Source organism: Cololabis saira, chromosome 2 (assembly GCF_033807715.1).
Source record: "Cololabis saira isolate AMF1-May2022 chromosome 2, fColSai1.1, whole genome shotgun sequence".
In the NCBI taxonomy this organism is placed as follows: domain Eukaryota; kingdom Metazoa; phylum Chordata; class Actinopteri; order Beloniformes; family Belonidae; genus Cololabis; species Cololabis saira.
The window spans coordinates 42076833-42094123 of record NC_084588.1 but is presented as its reverse complement, the minus strand read 5'-3'; the positions used below and the strand labels follow the sequence as shown (position 1 = coordinate 42094123).

At 45.3% G+C, this 17291-nt stretch overlaps 1 protein-coding gene across 7 annotated transcripts in view; it reads left to right on the top strand.

Annotated features, from left to right (window-relative positions):
- Nucleotides 1–17291, top strand: part of chd9 (chromodomain helicase DNA binding protein 9) — a 119416-nt gene that overhangs the window by 86347 nt on the left and 15778 nt on the right. For all 7 annotated transcript variants that reach the window (XM_061745818.1, XM_061745808.1, XM_061745799.1 and 4 more), the window contains 12 exons: nt 4336–4512; nt 4639–4782; nt 7873–8128; nt 9072–9282; nt 10985–11180; nt 11272–11454; nt 12420–12608; nt 12752–12862; nt 13472–13671; nt 13765–13964; nt 14082–14241; nt 16689–16778. In XM_061745818.1, coding sequence (XP_061601802.1) covers nt 4336–4512; nt 4639–4782; nt 7873–8128; nt 9072–9282; nt 10985–11180; nt 11272–11454; nt 12420–12608; nt 12752–12862; nt 13472–13671; nt 13765–13964; nt 14082–14241; nt 16689–16778 — 2117 coding nt within the window. The remainder of the gene's footprint in view (nt 1–4335; nt 4513–4638; nt 4783–7872; nt 8129–9071; nt 9283–10984; nt 11181–11271; nt 11455–12419; nt 12609–12751; nt 12863–13471; nt 13672–13764; nt 13965–14081; nt 14242–16688; nt 16779–17291) is intronic.

Sequence of the window (17291 nt, the reverse complement as noted above, 5' to 3'; positions counted from 1 at the left end):
GGCCCGATGCTGCACGATGCTGGATTTAAAAAAATTATTTGAAGTACCGGCCACGCGCTGAGCAGTTCTTCCGGTCGTGGCACATTTTGAAAAAAAAATCGGACGTTTATATGCGCCTAATGGTCGCGAAAATACGGTAAATATGAATAGTAAAACTGCTGTTTGTTTGACGCCAATCATCTAATGTCTAAATTCAGAAAGAACCAGACATGGTGAGAAATTCATCCGTAAATAAGCCGACTAGTCTGCAAGTCTCATACAATCTCGAAACTTTCAGGTCCACTCATCATCTTCCGACTCCAGATGTGTGGGCGGCGCTGGTGAGCGCTGCTGTCAAACCGCCCCCGGCCAGATCTGAGGACAAACCCAGACTTCCACTCTCCGTAACGCCACACTGGGGCTTTAAGCGGCTCGCTCTAGATTAACTAGGACATCCATCTTATCTCACTTATCCGGCGCCGAGGAAACGATGAGGGTTCAGGGGCCTTTTGGTCCATTGTGCCACACTTAATCTTTACCTTTTTTGGAAGACAGGTGAACACGGAGCAGTGCTGCTTTGAGCAGCTTCGCAGTGGAAAGCAGTGATTCACGTTGATTAAAATAATCCCCGTGTTTTTTAGAAAACAGCAGCACCGTGTCAGCAACACGATCTCCTGCGAGTAGTGTAATTATATGTGTCAGAACGAGAGACCCGACTGCAACAATAGGAGCTGGATATTGAAAAGCTCGACACAATGTGACTAGAACAGGCAACGTGAGTCCGCCATGCACCTCAGATATTTGTAACTGCTACTGAAACTCGGTTACCTCAATATTTCACAAGAAAAACTTGCAGAAAGGATGAAAACAAGTAGAAGAATTGCAAAATAATCTGTTTAAAGTCGTCATGCTCACAATCAGAAGCTGCTCAGGCAAGAGCTAAGATCTTCTTTCTTCTCTTTTTTGCTCACCGTGTTGGAAATGAGAGCATCTTAATGATATGCCACATAGCAAGAATCAGAGAGGGGCACATGCCACACAATAAGTAGGTTTAGAGGCAGTTAATGAGCCTTGGGCAGAGGCTTTCTGTGGTTGGCGGGCCATGTGATGTTTCACAACAGGCAGTTAGGAGCTTTTAGTGTTCAGGCGAACCGTGGCAGGAAATAAGGTGAGGAAGAGGAGAACGGAGCGGAGCTGCCACCGAGCTGTCTCCCAGGCAGCCCGTGATGTCACAGCTCTCCCCTCGGGGAGCTTTCTGTCAACGCTGCTCAGGCATCATCGCAGAGAGCGGCTCCTCCGTCTGGCTGGCTGTGGGAGGGGGTTACGGGATTACCGAGTATCCCTGGAGAACGGTTGTCACGGCGATGGATACAAATGGAGAGGAGGGGTGATGCAAAGCTCCCGGAGACAGATAAACAAGTAAACAAACAGGAGCCGGTGTATGTGACCTCCTCGCCTCCAAGAGGTGTGTTTTTTATATCGTTTGTGAAATTTAAATTAAGCAAACCATGTGTTTGTGGTCAGAAGCAAATGGACACGTATTTTCGGGGGTTTAACTCCACCTGTCCGCTGTGGGACTACGAACTGCACTATACACAGACTACGTTTACATGCAGTCAAAATTCGGGTTATTGCTAATATTCCGGTTACTGAAACATTCTGAATATTCCGTTTACATGTGTGAGCAAACAGGGTTATCCCTGTGTAATTAATCCTTCGGGATATCTGGATCAAACCAGCGATGCGCGGAGAACGTGATGACGCAATTAGCGTCATTTCCGCTTCTTCTTCCTGTATCCAAATTCAAAACAAATGCTGCTTCGCGCAACTTTTCGCTCACCTTCTTGTAAATCTGGCTATCCCGGTACTTTCTACCGTCCACAAATGCCAAAATGTTCATATCCTTCATTACATTTATGAAGGGATTAGTCTCCTCCTGGTCTTGCGTTTCTCCGTGTGTATAAGAACGTCCTGGACTCAAAAGACCAGGGGCCTTATGTACTAAGAGTGCGGCGCACAAAAAACGTGCGTACGCCACTTTCAACGCTCACGGTCGGATGTACAAAGAATGACGTGAACGTAGAAAGCTGCGGTCCTTCACTCACGCATCAAGGCTGTTGTACGCACTTTTCTGAGGTTCTGTCCGTTGGCGACACTCACTGGTGATGCAGTGAAGTGCAGAATATGAGGGAAACGTAACGTCAACAATAAGTTCACGACCACGTGAAGGACACGACAATCCCGACATCATCAGATAAGTTACACAAGAGTGGAGCTGCAACAATCTCACAATCAACCACATGATCTGAACAAACCACTAAAGGAGCTCAAGAACCCGCAAATCCCGATTGAGCTTTGGCTCCGTTAGAGGAACCTGCTGATGGCAGGATCAGGAGCGAGTCCTCAGGCACCAGACTGATCTGCTGGTCCAGGACTAAGACTGGACCATCAGCTGGTTTAGGTACCAAGAGGATCCTCCTGGATCTCTGCCCTGAACTGGACCAGCTGCTCCGGTTCAGACCAACGTGATGCTTCAGCTGGACCTGCTGACAGGTCGGACATCTCTGTCACCATGACGACCGTATGGGACGAATACTCGAGATAAAAGCCACATCCTAAAACATCCCATAACTGTGTCTGGACAGAAAAACATTAAAATGCATTTTGCAGCAAAAACCGGTTCTGTAAAGATGTCTTAAATAAAAAAAAAGGTGTCACGGAAAGTTGGTTGCGAACTGATGTGATTCAGCATGAAATAGTTTTTATTGAATGTTTAGGCAACTTTCAGAGTCTGATATGGAGTCAGCTGCATGTTCTGCAGGATCCAGAAAGTGTTTCTCCCGTGATGGACCGTTGTGCCAAAAAGTGATTGCCTGCCAGAATCTGATTTCTTCTGATTTCTGGCCGCGGGAGCGCGCACAGCAGCCCGTTGAGCGAGAGCGCTAAAACGTCAGAGTTTCAGATTATGAAACTCAAGAATGAGATCAAGTCAGATTTAGGCAGAAACAACTAGACCGGTCTCTCCTCCTGCGGATGCAACACTCCGAGTTACAGCAACTTTGCTCTTTATTTCCCACGTTTGCACCTCCATAATGCCGTCGGCACAAATTGTCTTTATTTCTGCAGCAGAGGAATCAGATCATGATGCTTCATGTTTTAAATATAAATTAATGTTGTTCACATTGTTATACTTATGAGAGTGGTGATCGCGGACATCCATAATGTGTAAGACTAAATAAACGTGTAGCCTACATCTTAATCCGTTATATAATATGCGTGACAATAAAGCGGAACGAGGAGCCGTTTTTCATCCACCAAAAATTCTGGTGTCGGTTCTTAAAATACAAACAAGAAAAGCAGAGTGTAATGATGCACTAACGCTGCCCATAAACTTTCAAAAACCCGTACGATCATAATAAAACCACAACTCTTCACGGAACGCAACGCAAAGCAAAGAACACTGTAGGTGTCAAACTGAATCCCAGAAGGGCCGGTGTCCTGCATGTTTTAGATGTTTCCCTGCTTTAACACACCTGATTCTAATTAATTATCGTCACCAACTTGTCATCAAAGTCTGGATAGTTCTGTTGATGACACAGTCACTTGTATCATGGTGCAATGAAGCAGGGAAACATCTAAAACCTGCAGGGACACCGGCCCTCGAGGACTGGAGTCCGACACCAGCTGAAATCGGAAGAAATGCCTCAAAATGAATTATTTATTCCAGCTCAGTTAGGATGAGCGGTTTTTAATGGATAATTATCTTCATTATCACATTCAAACATATATTTGAGGGAGGAAACGGGGCGGAGTGTTGTGCTCCCGCATGTGCGCTCAAATCCACGCTGATTGGGATGTGCAGAGAAACCTGCGTGGATTTGGGCGTACGCACAGTTTTGTACATATGAATTTTTGCGTTCTTGTTAATTCCACGCACGGATTCACGTTGAAATCCACGCACTCTTAGTACATAAGGCCCCAGGATTCCTTGTGAACAGAGCATGCGCAGAAAACAAATTCATGTTCCGTTTGATGGGGATATTCCGTTTGGCGTTTACATGACCGAATATTCGGGTTTTAAAAGGAGTAACCCAGGGGTCATATTCTGGTTTTTAAAAACCGGAATATGAGCAAATTCGGGTTATTCAAAGGGGTTATTTGTGTTTACATGGCCGTGCAAATTCGGGTTATTGCCAATATTCGGGTTTTAAAAGGGTTATTGAGTGCACGTTAACGCAGTCACAGATTCATACATCTTTAGTATAGCAAAGGAAATGTTTTTGAATGCTAACCGTGTTTCTTGAGCGCAATAATCACGGTGTGGTTCCTAAAGTGTCTCCTTCTTTCTGTCTGAAGGGTCGTGCCATTCGAGGCGCCTACAAGTTTCAAGCCGTCATCACCACGTTTGAGATGATCCTCGGAGGCTGTCCCGAGCTCAACGCTATAGAGTGGCGCTGCGTGATCATCGACGAGGCCCATCGCCTCAAGAACAAAAACTGCAAGCTTCTGGAAGGCTTCAAGCTGATGAACCTTGTACGTGAGCGCAGCAGCGACATGAAAGGGCCCGACACATTTCAAATAACCTGAATGCTGCGCCACTCTGGCCTGTAGCTTCTAAACTTAGACTGGCTTTATCTGTGAACTCTTATCTCATTGAAGGAGCACAAGGTCCTGCTAACGGGTACGCCTCTCCAGAACACGGTGGAGGAGCTCTTCAGCCTGCTCCACTTCCTGGAACCAGCACGTTTCCCCTCTGAAAACAACTTCATGCACGAGTTCGGAGACCTCAAAACCGAGGAGCAGGTAAGCTTGCGGATTTGTGCAGATGTGCTTCGGACATACGTTTATATTGGTAAACATATTGATCCAGGACAGATGATCAGGTCAGATAACGTGGTTAGTGTTTCAGCACCTTCCTGTTTGCAAGTCTTTCATAAAAAACCTTTTCTTTTTCAATGGTAATCTTCCTCAAATGTTAAGATTGTGTTGACGTAAGCTTTGAAATGTGGCTTTTTCCAAGTAGACCACAGTGACGCGCACACACACACAGAGTAGATAATTATAACAGACAAAAGGGGTGTTATGCTGCGTATTTCTTCTCCGTGCAGAAGCGCTGTTCCTCCCAACAAAAACGTTTCACATTTCCCGCTACATGCTGCTGGTGGTCGCTTCGTTTTTGGCCAAGAGCACGAATCAGATCTTCCAGGAAAAGACCATTAAAGTGTTTTTGAAGTGTCAGGCCGCACCATTAATTTATTTGGCACCATGTGGTACTGAATCTGGAAGGCCAAGAGCGTGTGCGATCCTATTCCTGGTAAAAATCCACTGGTGCTGTTAAGAGAAGACCTTAATAACAAGACTAAAGTTACACGAGACTCTTAAGGATACATGTGAAAACAGTGGTTTTGATTCTCCAACGAAGCACGAGCTCAAGAAGTCGAGGAGAACGCTTCTGCATTTTAAAACTAAATGATCTAATCACAGGTTTTAATCTCAGATGCATGGGTGATTAAATTCAGGAGGCTTTTATGTTATCTTAATAGCCAGCTAAACGTATAATACATCATGCAAGTGTGATTTGTAATAATGTTCATTAGTTTTTCTGTAGCCAGTAAAAGTTAGTGTGTTTCTGTGGCTGGGATTGTGTTGTCATTAATGATGCAAATGGTATCCCACTGTGACTTTTTTTTAGCTTTTAACACGGCATCTGCAGTAGTCAGATCACATACCATCAACAGGGGCAAATTAACTCAAACTCATTAGGTTACAACCAATGTTCCCCCTAAGCTGCGCGCGTGCGCAATCGCGCACTGCCCGCATATTCTCAGCGCACAAGAAAGTCTATCCAGCGCAGTGCTTTAAGTGGGCCGGTACGCGCCGATACGGAGTACCCCCACTTCTCAATATTAGCCTCTGGCGTACCGGGACTTCTCATGAGCTCAGTTCTCTGCTCTCTCCTTGCGATTTGGCTACAGTGGCGTTGCAACGCGACTGCCCCTCGTGAGACGTTCACTCGCAAAGCCTGATTTATGGTTCCGCGCTAAATCGACGCAGAGCCTACGCCGTAGGGTACGTGGCGACGCGCAACGTACATGCGCGTCGCCGCGTACGCTACGGCGTAGGCTCTGCGTTGGTGTAACGCGGGACCATAAATCAGTTTACGGAGGTCCCGCGAGTCAAGAGGAGGTGAAGTATTCAAGGATTTGGGGAATACAAGGAGCTGTGGGGATCCCGGACACGAGAAAGTCTGAAGCCTCTGCTAAAAGCTATCCATACCATTGCTGTGTCTACCAGCAGTACTGGAGTTGAGGGGGGATGAGGGGAGATGGCACCCCCCCCTGAAATAAAAACGGTCCAAATCATCCCCCCCTGAAATAAAAACGGTCCAAATCATCCCCCCTGAAATAAAAAGGGTCCAAATCACCCCCCCCTGAAATAAAAACGGTCCAAATCATCCCCCCCTGAAATAAAAACGGCCCAAATCATCCCCCCCTGAAATAAAAACGGTCCAAATCATCCCCCCTGAAATAAAAACGGTCCAAATCATCCCCACTGAAATAAAAACGGTCCAAATCATCCCCCCTGAAATAAAAACGGTCCAAATCATCCCCCCCCTGAAATAAAAACGATCCAAATCATCCCCCCAGTAAAACTGCCATCCCTCCTTTCCATCCCTTATGTCATTTCATCAATGAATGTGGTTTTACTGCTATTTCAACATTTAGAGTCATCACCAGAAAAATAACACCAGAAAAATAACTTATTTGACAATTTCCACCTGTTTCAAGTAAATTTTCACTTGAAATAAGTAGAACAATCTGCCAGTGGAACAAGATTTATCTTCTCATTACAAGCAAAAAAAATCTTGTTCCACTGGCAGATTTTTCTACTTATTTCAAGTGAAAATTGACTTGAAACAAGTGAAAATGGTCAATTAAAACAAAATTTTGTCGACATTTCAACTTTTTTCATAAAATTTGTGACTTTTTTTCCTCAAAATCTCAACTTTTCTCTGGACATTTTGACTTTTTGTTTTTTCCAGTGACGAGTCTTGTTTTTAAGCGTAATGAGATACTTAAAAATAAAGCGTGCATATGTGATGTTTCTCACAGTCGTCCTCAGTTTGCTCAGGGAGCTTGCGTGTGTGCCCAGATACATGAAAAATTAGAGGGAACATTGGTTACAACTCTTTTTTAAATGTAGTTACTGTTTTCGGAGCACAAAGGGGAATATTTCAGCTGCAGAAGGCAGGTTAACATAAATCAGCTCATTTGTCTCCAGTGCTTTGCATTTGAGGCTGAAACGAATTAATTCGATCATATAAATCAGCATGACAAATCTCTGTACGGCTTTTGTACAAGCAGATTTGGAGAACGGCGAAAAAGGAAGGAAAAAAAAACCCAACATGACAAATTAGATGACAGACTTTTGCTTTTCAATACAGCTGTTTTTCCTCCCTCGTCCACGAAAATCACCCCAGTCACTCAAGAATAATTCAATCTGTTCAAATGGACCAATTTATACTCCAGTTTTCTTGCAACTACTGTTTGGACCACGAAAACAAGCTGTTACAGCATCTGAAACCCTAAAGTACTGTATGCCGGTCCGCTTTAGAGCGACTCTAAATGAAAGTCAGCAAATGATAATTGGTTTATTAATTAAGTGCAACTCTTTCAAGTCTTATGGTTCAAATATCAGGTGAAATTTAAAATAAAGAACAAAATCTGGTCCTACCAGGTCTTAAAATCACATAAATGTACCCTCAGACAAATCCCACTATACATAATGGACCATGTCATTATTTATGTAAGAAAAGCGGTGTGTCCAACACTCATACCGTGGTCATGTACACTGCAGCAGGTGAGAACTGTCCCTCATCTCTCCGGCACACAGGTACAGAAGCTCCAGGCCATCCTGAAGCCCATGATGCTGCGGCGTTTGAAAGAGGACGTGGAGAAGAAGTTGGCACCGAAAGAGGAGACCATCATCGAGGTGGAGCTCACCAACATCCAGAAGAAGTACTATCGCGCCATCCTTGAGAAGAACTTCTCCTTCCTCTCTAAGGGGGCGGGCCAGGCCAACATGCCCAACCTGGTCAACACCATGATGGAGCTGCGGAAGTGCTGCAACCACCCCTACCTCATCAAAGGTGAGACGGTACCGAGCAACCCAGGATTAAACAGACAGCAGAAAATCAGTTTGCTGCTATTTCAGATGCTCCTTTTTGGTCCGTGTACTTCGCGGCCATCCGTTTTTTGTTTTGAAATGACAAAATCTTTTGTTTTGATAATAAAAAACGGAAAACGGATCGTTATCCATGATCCGTTATACGATTTCATTGATGTTTGAAAATCAAAATTGGGAATTAAAACAGCGAGTGGAAAACTCTTTTCTCTATTTCCTATTCGTTTTCCAAGGATACTGAAAACAAGGATCGGACAAATGGGGGGATTGCACATGCGCAGTAATAAATGAAGAAAGTTGTTTCTGGTTCTTTTGTTGATCAGATTGAAAATGAACAGTTTTAGATTTTTTTAATGTTGAAACAGAAAATAAATCAAATATGAAAACGTTGGAAAAGAAACGAATAGGAAATAGAGAAAAGAGTTTTCCACTCGCTGTTTTAATTCCCAATTTCGATTTTCAAACACATCAATGAAATCGGATAATGGATAACGATCCGTTTTCCGTTTTTTATTATCAAAACAAAAGATGGGAAACTGATTATTTTGGATTATATCTCTATTTTTATTTTGTCATTTCAAAACAAAAAACCGATGGCCGCGAAGTACACGGACCCTTTTTACTATATTACTGTTATTGGCTGAATTTCATACATTTAAGTGCTCACACTAAGACGCTACTTCAGGTACATCAGACTGAGGAACCAAAGCACAAGTAGTTTCTTTGCATTTGTATGTTTGTGTCGTTTCTGTACGAGCACCAGTGTCACATCTGCAGTCACTCCTGTAACTCCAAAGTAAACACTGTAGATGTGTATCTACATTTATTTTTCATACACTGTTTCTGGAGCACAAATCTGGGCAGAAACGTAATCCACTCTTGCTGTGTTCTTGTCTTTGCACCATCAGGGGCAGAAGAGAAAATCCTGGAGGACTTCAGGGAAGTGCACAGTCCCACTGCCGTTGACTTTCACCTGCAGGCGATGGTGCAGTCTGCCGGGAAGTTGGTCCTCATCGATAAACTGCTGCCCAAAATGAAGGCTGGAGGCCACAAAGTGCTCATCTTCTCCCAGATGGTGCGCTGCCTGGACATCTTGGAAGACTACCTCATTCAGAGAAGGTAACCCGCTTCAACCACGTGGCAGATGACGGAATCGTGAAACCTTTATGGTTGTAAATGTTAGAAGAACAATTTTTTTAGATATTTCTGTAGTTCGATGTCACCCCATTTAATCTTTTACGTTTCACTTCGGTTATTTTTTCCCTGACCTGTAAACGAAGACACAGGAATGTAAGTGTTTGTCTTTGGTTTGACTCGAGGATCCGTATTTCTGCAGCTTCTGCGGCGCTCCTCCGCCCACGGAGCACAGCGGCAGCTCTAATGAAGGCTGTCAACGATTCGTATTTACATCACAGCTGCAAAGCAACACGGCTGCAGCTGAAGCACAACATTACTTTGAAATTCAAAGAATAATGAGATCTGATCTGAGCTCCCTGTGTTTGTGTATGATCTTTTATTACCACAAAAGGACCTTGTCTGGTATAATCAGCGACCTGATGCGAACCAAACCTCGGCCGTAATGAGGCAGCAAAGCATTTCTGGGCTTCTGGGACACGGTTAGGGATAAGATGTGGATTGAGGTCAAGATAAGGATATATATTTATATATATATATAATATATCTTTGTGAGTGGTGACTCGGAGAAAGCTCAGAAAGTCCCTTTGCAACCTTAAAATGAAAAGGGGGAAGGAAGTAAGCTAAAATTTTAAGATTTGGTTCATTATGTTTAGGTGAATAGTTCTTCATTTTTGCTTTAAAAAGAAAAAGGTTTATCTTGACTTACACTCTTTGCTTTTTGTATTTTTCTCTCCATCCTGTCGTGCTCATGTCTTGGTGTCCTTCTCTCTCTCTCTCCTTCCTCTCTCTCTCTCTCTCTCTCTCTCTCTGCGCTGGCGTCCTGCCAGACGCTGGAGCGAACCTGAAACAGTTGTAACCATGTGAGGAGCCGCGCAGCGCAGACCTCAGACATGGTTCAGCAGCGGGTTACAGGAGCCCTCAGGGCTGCACCACATCATACGAGTCAGAGCTTCAGAGAGGTTTCTCTTGACTGGAAGTGGATTACCTCTGGGAGGGCAGGGGGGTCGGACTGTGGGAGGAGATGGGAACGGACGCCATGTGAAAGAGCATGCCCGCTCCGTGGAGGAGGAGGGTTTAAGAAAGAGAGGAAAATAACAGGAGAAGCTCGCGTACATCCCGTGTTCAAGTTGCATCATTTCAAATGGGTATTGGATTATGGTTAATAAAAATAATAATAATAATCAATTTTATTTATAGAGCGCCTTTAAAAGATCTCAAAGACGCTTCACTGACACAAAGATAAAACATTGAGATCAAGAAAATAAAAAATTCAAAACCACAGGATGATAATAAATATATATATATATATATATATATATATATATATATATATATATATATATATATATATATATATATATATATATATATATATATATATATATATATATATATATATATATAAGTTGCACTTTTATATGCCGTTACCATATAAATGTGCCGTTAGCTCATGTACCGGTAGCTGAGGTGAAAGCAAATTTTGTTTTAAAGAAAATAAGATCTAAAAATGTTGGCCCATCTCTGAGACCAGATTTGTGCTCGTTGCCAGGCCGGTATTGTAAATAATGTTCTCATGAACACCTTCCAAAATAAGATAACTGCACATCCAAAAAAAAAAAGCTTCTTAAAGCTTCAGTAATGTAACAAGATCTTGGTACGTGTCGCCCCCTGTGTTCTGGTGCAGGTACTTGTACGAGCGGATTGATGGACGTGTCCGTGGGAACCTGCGGCAGGCCGCCATCGACCGCTTCAGCAAGCCCGACTCCGACCGCTTCGTTTTCCTCCTGTGCACAAGAGCCGGCGGCCTGGGAATCAACCTCACGGCGGCCGACACCTGCATCATCTTCGACTCCGACTGGAACCCTCAGAACGACCTGCAGGTACGCCTCAGGGCCGCTCTCAGCCTCACCCGCTGCTGACGTCTCATCATCGTGAAGGGAGCGCTCACTGAGCAGGTTCTGTGCTCCGCAGGCCCAGGCTCGCTGCCATCGGATCGGTCAGAACAAGGCGGTGAAGGTGTACCGCCTGATCACCAGGAACTCGTACGAGCGGGAGATGTTCGACCGCGCCAGCCTCAAGCTGGGCCTGGACAAAGCCGTGCTGCAGAGTATGAGCGGCCGAGATAACAGCCTGGGAGGAAGCACCGGCGGAGGGGTAAGCATGAGAACCGACTGCAAGGCCCGCTACTAAACCATTTATTCATGTTAACTAAACTTCAAAGAGAAGTTTTGTTCTATTGTGATAAATTTCCTCCGTGCAGCTTTGGCTGCACACAAATGTGTGAGTTTCATTCATGAGAAAGCTCCAAACAGATGCCACCGGGTGTTTTCTGCTACCTTGCTTGCAGCTATCCCTGCTGAATTATTAGGACACTACATCATTTTTCCTTATTAAGTCACTTATAAATTAAATCCAGATTCTTTAACGCTAAACTCTTCTTTTTACATCCATTCACTTGTTTCTTTTTAGTTCCCATCTTGAGAAAACGGGTTTCGTTAACATCAGGAAACAGATTTTTGGGTGTCGTAATAAAAGACAGAAGAGCAGCCTGCGTGCTATCAGGGGACGTCTGCGGGAGACGCTGATAAACCGTCCCCAAATGATGAAGGTCGCTGCGAAAAATTTCCTGTAGATGCGCAACTGATCCTGTTAGTGTAATCTGCTTGTGAGGGAGTGTGTCAGCGGCGTGTGAAGCGTGTAGGTGGATGCTGAGCTGCAGTTTGAGTCCTCTGGAGAGCAAGTTGAACCGTAAGGAGGTGGAGGTTTCACAGTAGCTGTTTTCTGCATCTGGTCGGACCGAACATATTTGCATTTGAAGCAGCTGCCAGGGTTCGATACAGCGTTAGGATTTTAATAACCCAACATGTGCGTGCTGGGCCACGTTTGCTTATCAGACGACATTTTCTGCCATGTCTTGACTTTTATCCCTTTTATCTCTTACCTTGATTTTATTATTTCTGTTTCCTTTGAATTATCAAACTGTAGCACTTTGAGATTTTCAGTAATGTAAAGTGCATTATAAATAAAATGTATTATTATATTATGATTACATAAAGGATTTTGTGTGATTAAAATGTTTCTGAATGCTTGTTTGGTTTTGTTGTTTTTTAACCTTTCAGGCTGTGCAGCAGCAGCAGTTATCTAAGAAGGAGATTGAAGATCTGTTGCGGCGAGGCGCTTATGGGGCCATCATGGATGAGGAGGACGAAGGGGCCAAATTCTGTGAAGAAGACATCGATCAGATCCTCCAGCGTAGGACGAAGACCATCACCATCGAGTCTGAGGGACGAGGCTCCACCTTTGCTAAGGTGAGTGAAACAGCTGGTGCATTTATCACGTTTGGGTTGCGTTTGTGCTCAGGCCTCACAATCTAATCTTGATTTTTAAGCAGTAGTAGCTGGCAGAACAGCAAATCCCATTACAGTGATGTGATTCTGATGTCTGCTTGCAGGCCAGTTTTGTGGCATCTGGAAACCGCACAGACATCTCTCTGGATGACCCCAATTTCTGGGACAAGTGGGCGAAAAAGGCTGACATTGATATGGAAATGGTCAATGGCAGAGTAAGTACTGCTCCGCAAAGGACGTGGCACCCAGAGAACTGGCTAACTGTGACTCTCAAAGCAAATTAAGCAGGATTGCAGCTTCCTTTAATAGGCCGTCAGGTCACCCACCTTTTCGTTTCATCTCGCTCCCACCTCTGGCGTGTACATTATTTTCACTTTAAAAAAAGAACTATTTATGTTAAGCATAGGATAAAATATTGAACTCGGATTTCTAGGAAGTATTTTCACAATCGTTATTTTAATAGCGGGACTCTTTCCCTGCGTCACGTGATCGCGCTGGACCAATAACAGCGGCCCCTGAAAAACAAACCTGACGTAATCCAATATGGATGCAACCTCGTGTTCCCAAATATGTAGAAAAATACAATATAATGACCCGAAAAGTGCACAAAAATGACTAAAAACAGTGTTATATGATGCCACAATAAATTTAATAAGAATAGCTCAATAAGAATGTACACGCCAGAGGTGGGAGCGAGATCCTCTTTCTAAAGACATTTACGTGGTTGACCTGACGGCCTATAAGTGTATTATGGGTCTACACACTGATGAAATGTCCTCAAAAGTCCCTGAAATCTCATTTTTCCTCATTTCACCCTCCTGCAGAATAGCCTGGTGATTGACACGCCTCGGGTCAGGAAGCAGACGAGGCCCTTCAGCGCCACCAAAGACGAGTTAGCTGAGCTTTCAGAGGGCGAAAGTGACGGCGACGAAACCAAACCTAAACTTAGGCGGAACCACGATCGCGGGAACAGCTACGGCCGCACAGAGTGCTTCAGGGTGGAGAAGAACCTGCTCGTATACGGGTAAGGTGGAAACGGGATTAAACGTGCAGCGTTTCCGACATAAAACCTCCTGGAACGTTATCACAGTGAAAATGTGTCTCTGTGGGGTTCCAGATGGGGCCGCTGGAAGGATATCCTCAACCACGGGCGCTTTAAGAAACAGTTGACTGAGTGGGACGTGGAGTCCATCTGCAGGGCCCTGCTGTCGTACTGCCTGGTCCATTACCGCGGCGATGACAAAATCAAAAGCTTCATGTGGGACCTCATCGCCCCCGGCGAGGACGGAAGCACAAAGGAGCTGCAGAATCACCTGGGTGAGTCTCGGGGAGGCCACTTCATTAACGGATCGCATTACAACAGTAGTGGCATCTCAGATTAGAAGAGCAGCAGCAGTTCATTTAATTTAATCTCTTTTTGTTTTCCCCCTCAAGGCTTGTCCGCCCCGGTTCCTCGGGGCAGAAAGGGTAAAAAGATGAAGACCCAGTCCAGCTCTTTCGACATCCACAAGGCCGAGTGGCTCAGGAAACACAACCCCGAGCACATGCTTCAGGATGACGGCTACAAGAAGCACCTGAAGCACCACTGCAACAAGTAGGCGCTGATATTGTTAAGCTTTTTATCACAATATAACTCGCTTTTCTTTTTTCATCCTCTTTTGGATGAGAATGTCTGTTTTTTTAAATGTTTTAAGGTGCCACAGCGAGTGGCAGGAGGCGATTATTCCCTCCTAACTCCGACGGTCTTCATTTATTTTTAATAGCGTGAACATGCATGTGGCTTAAATGTTAACTGTGGCGCTGCCAAGCAACAGTAATGAGGACGTACTGGTGCCTGGATCGGGACTGACAGGCCGCTGATTGAGTAACGTGCGTGCATCACATCGAGACCGGCCGGCCGATAGGAATCTCCATGAGGCTCGGGGCCCGCTAATGGCCGTCATAGATCTTTTACTTTCAGGCGGAGGGGAAGATGGCTGTTAATCAAAACGTTTGCAGTCGAGATATAAAGCCGGGATAGATGGCTGCTTCGTTTTTAAAAGGGAGGCTTGTGTGCGCCGGGCTTTGGATGCAGAACACTGCAGCGTCCATAGAAAGTTCTCCATTGTTTCCGTGTCCAGTAGTGCTGAATCCAGGGATTGTCTGATATGTGACGCCCCGGGCAATTGGGGACATGCAGCGAGCAGGTTTTTGCTGACTTCTACATTTTCTCTCTCGGGACCTGGAATGTGACTGGTGGCTTGGGGATGGGGGAAGGGTTCACTGGCTTTCTTAACGCTGTTCCCAATGTAGGACACAGCTCCTGTGGCGGAGTGGGAACTCTGGGAAGTAGCGGGGGAATGATAGACGGAGAAGGGACGGAGCACAGAGTGAGACGTGAATGGATCTTTGTACTTTTAATCTCTTGGTTTTCAACCATTTGAATGAGTTTTCAACAGAGCCTTCATGGCACACTTGAATAAAAACCACAAACTGATGCTTTTTATTCTCCAAGCGCTTCGGTTACAGTTTAGAAAAAAGACGTGAACCTTTCACGGCGCTTGTGTGTTTTGAATTAGAACAACATCTGTGAGCGGTATCTTCCTGTTACGCTGGCTTGCCATGAACAAACCACGAGGGATTTCATGCGTGCTGCTCGTGTCAGGCATACTTGGGTTATTTTCTTCGTGAAAACGCCGAACGGCAGCAGCGAGATCCTCGGCAGCCTCTCTGCAAACCGCACGGACGTAGGGAGAGGGGGGCGACGGAGGGCCGCGCTGACAGGCAGAGGAAGCGGCAGCAGCTGCTGCTGGGTGGGTCTGGTCGGCGGGGGGGTGGAGGAGGAGGAGGAAGAGGAGGAGGAGGAGGAGGAGGAGGAGGAGGAGGAGGGCGACAGATCAGCTCTGATTCGGCTGAGCCACAGGTCGTGGGTTGCACGCCACACCAATCCCTCACCAAGACCGTGTTTTGCTTCTCTGAGAGCTGATTTCTAACGCCATTTATACGCATTAAAGCGGAGGATGAAACGCAAGGCATGCTGGGTGTCGGAGTGGCGAAGCGCTAGCCTTTCAGGGCTATAAAAAGCTGCTTTGGCAGGAAGCGGCTATTTGTCTCCACCGGGATTGATAAATGAGATGGCGTGGGTGATTAATAGTTTAAGGAAAAACAAAAATAAAAGGTGTTTGCAGCTGTGACGAGGCTGCGGAGATAATCCCGCACTTCAAAAAGAAATGCTGCGTGCATCTGTGTTCATTAGATCTCCCTTAGAAGACCTCATCACAGTTTCCCAGCGGGTATCGGGGCTGACATTTAAGATAATTTTGTATTTATACCAAAGCTTTCAGAGTCGGGGAGAGGAAAAAAGCATAAATAAATAAATTCACAAGTCACACCAGATGTTAGCGTCTGGCTCGCCACAGCTCCCACCACTTCCGTGCGTCTGCTTGGAGGCTTCTGTCTCCGTGATGTGCGATCATGCATCACAGAGCTAATGTCTCCCCTGTGAGTCATGCTCTCTACCTTGTCAGCCTCGCCTCCTCAGCCTTCATCCACTGCCAGGATACGACCCACGTGACGGCTGGAGAAAGACGCTTGTCTGTTTGCTCAGTGTGCCGAGTCGTGCCGCCGAGCCGCTCGCACCTCCCTCCCCGACCCTCCTTAATGACGACCACCCGAGAGATGCAGTAACTCACCAAGTTAATTGATCTTACCCGCTGCATAAGTTGGCCTACTTTAGAGAGTTATGTGGAGTGTGTCCCGCTCGCTGGAAAGCCTAATGAATTACAGCCGTACTCTGCTCATAGGTCACATTTGTAAATTGTAGAATAGGAGCATAAATTCAGGAGGGCGTTAGATTTGTGGAGGCTTGTACTTCGGTGAAAATTATAGAGTCATGACTGTGCAGAACGGTGTTAGAATTACAGATCAGTTGCCGCACATTTTCTCCCATTTTCATTGTGTTTAACAGGTGCTTGCGTGTGAGTGTGTCTGTGTTGGTTCTGCCCACTCAGCGTTTGTGTGTGCTCAGGGCTTTGTTGTGACCGATGGCTTTTCTCTGTGCAGGGTGCTGCTCAGGGTCAGAATGCTCTACTACCTGAAACAAGAGGTGATAGGAAGCCTGGCCCAGAAGGTGTTGGATGGCGGGGACTCCAGGTGAGCTCGACTTTGAACGCTCAGACATTAGTTCAGGACGCCTGCTCCGGCAGGTCCAACCATTTCTCCCTCCAAGCTAAAATACTCGGACATTTATTGATGGGAAAACCCGAATTTAACTCATTTAACTAAATGAAAGCTTTTCTTGTTAAGACTTTGCAGCACTTTTGTTTAATTTGACCTTGGCTACAGTCTTAATCTGCAGAAATGTTTAGAGTTGTAGTAAACAAGTTTGATCCAGCAGCTTTCACCGAGGCTCACGAGTAGGGATGTTAAATCCGACGCCTCGTTAACGTGGAAAAAACAGTCTCACAGAAATAGATTTTCTCCTGGAATGGCACATGTGAGCATTTGCATGCGATATCAACCTGTTGAAAGAATAAACACATGTTCAGCAAGTTCCTAGCAAGGATATAGAGCACCACCTGGTGGTGAGAGACGAGCGGAGCCTCGCTCTCTGCCGTCCGGCCGTCGACGTTTGCTCCTTAAAGCAGTGAGGATAATTCATCATGT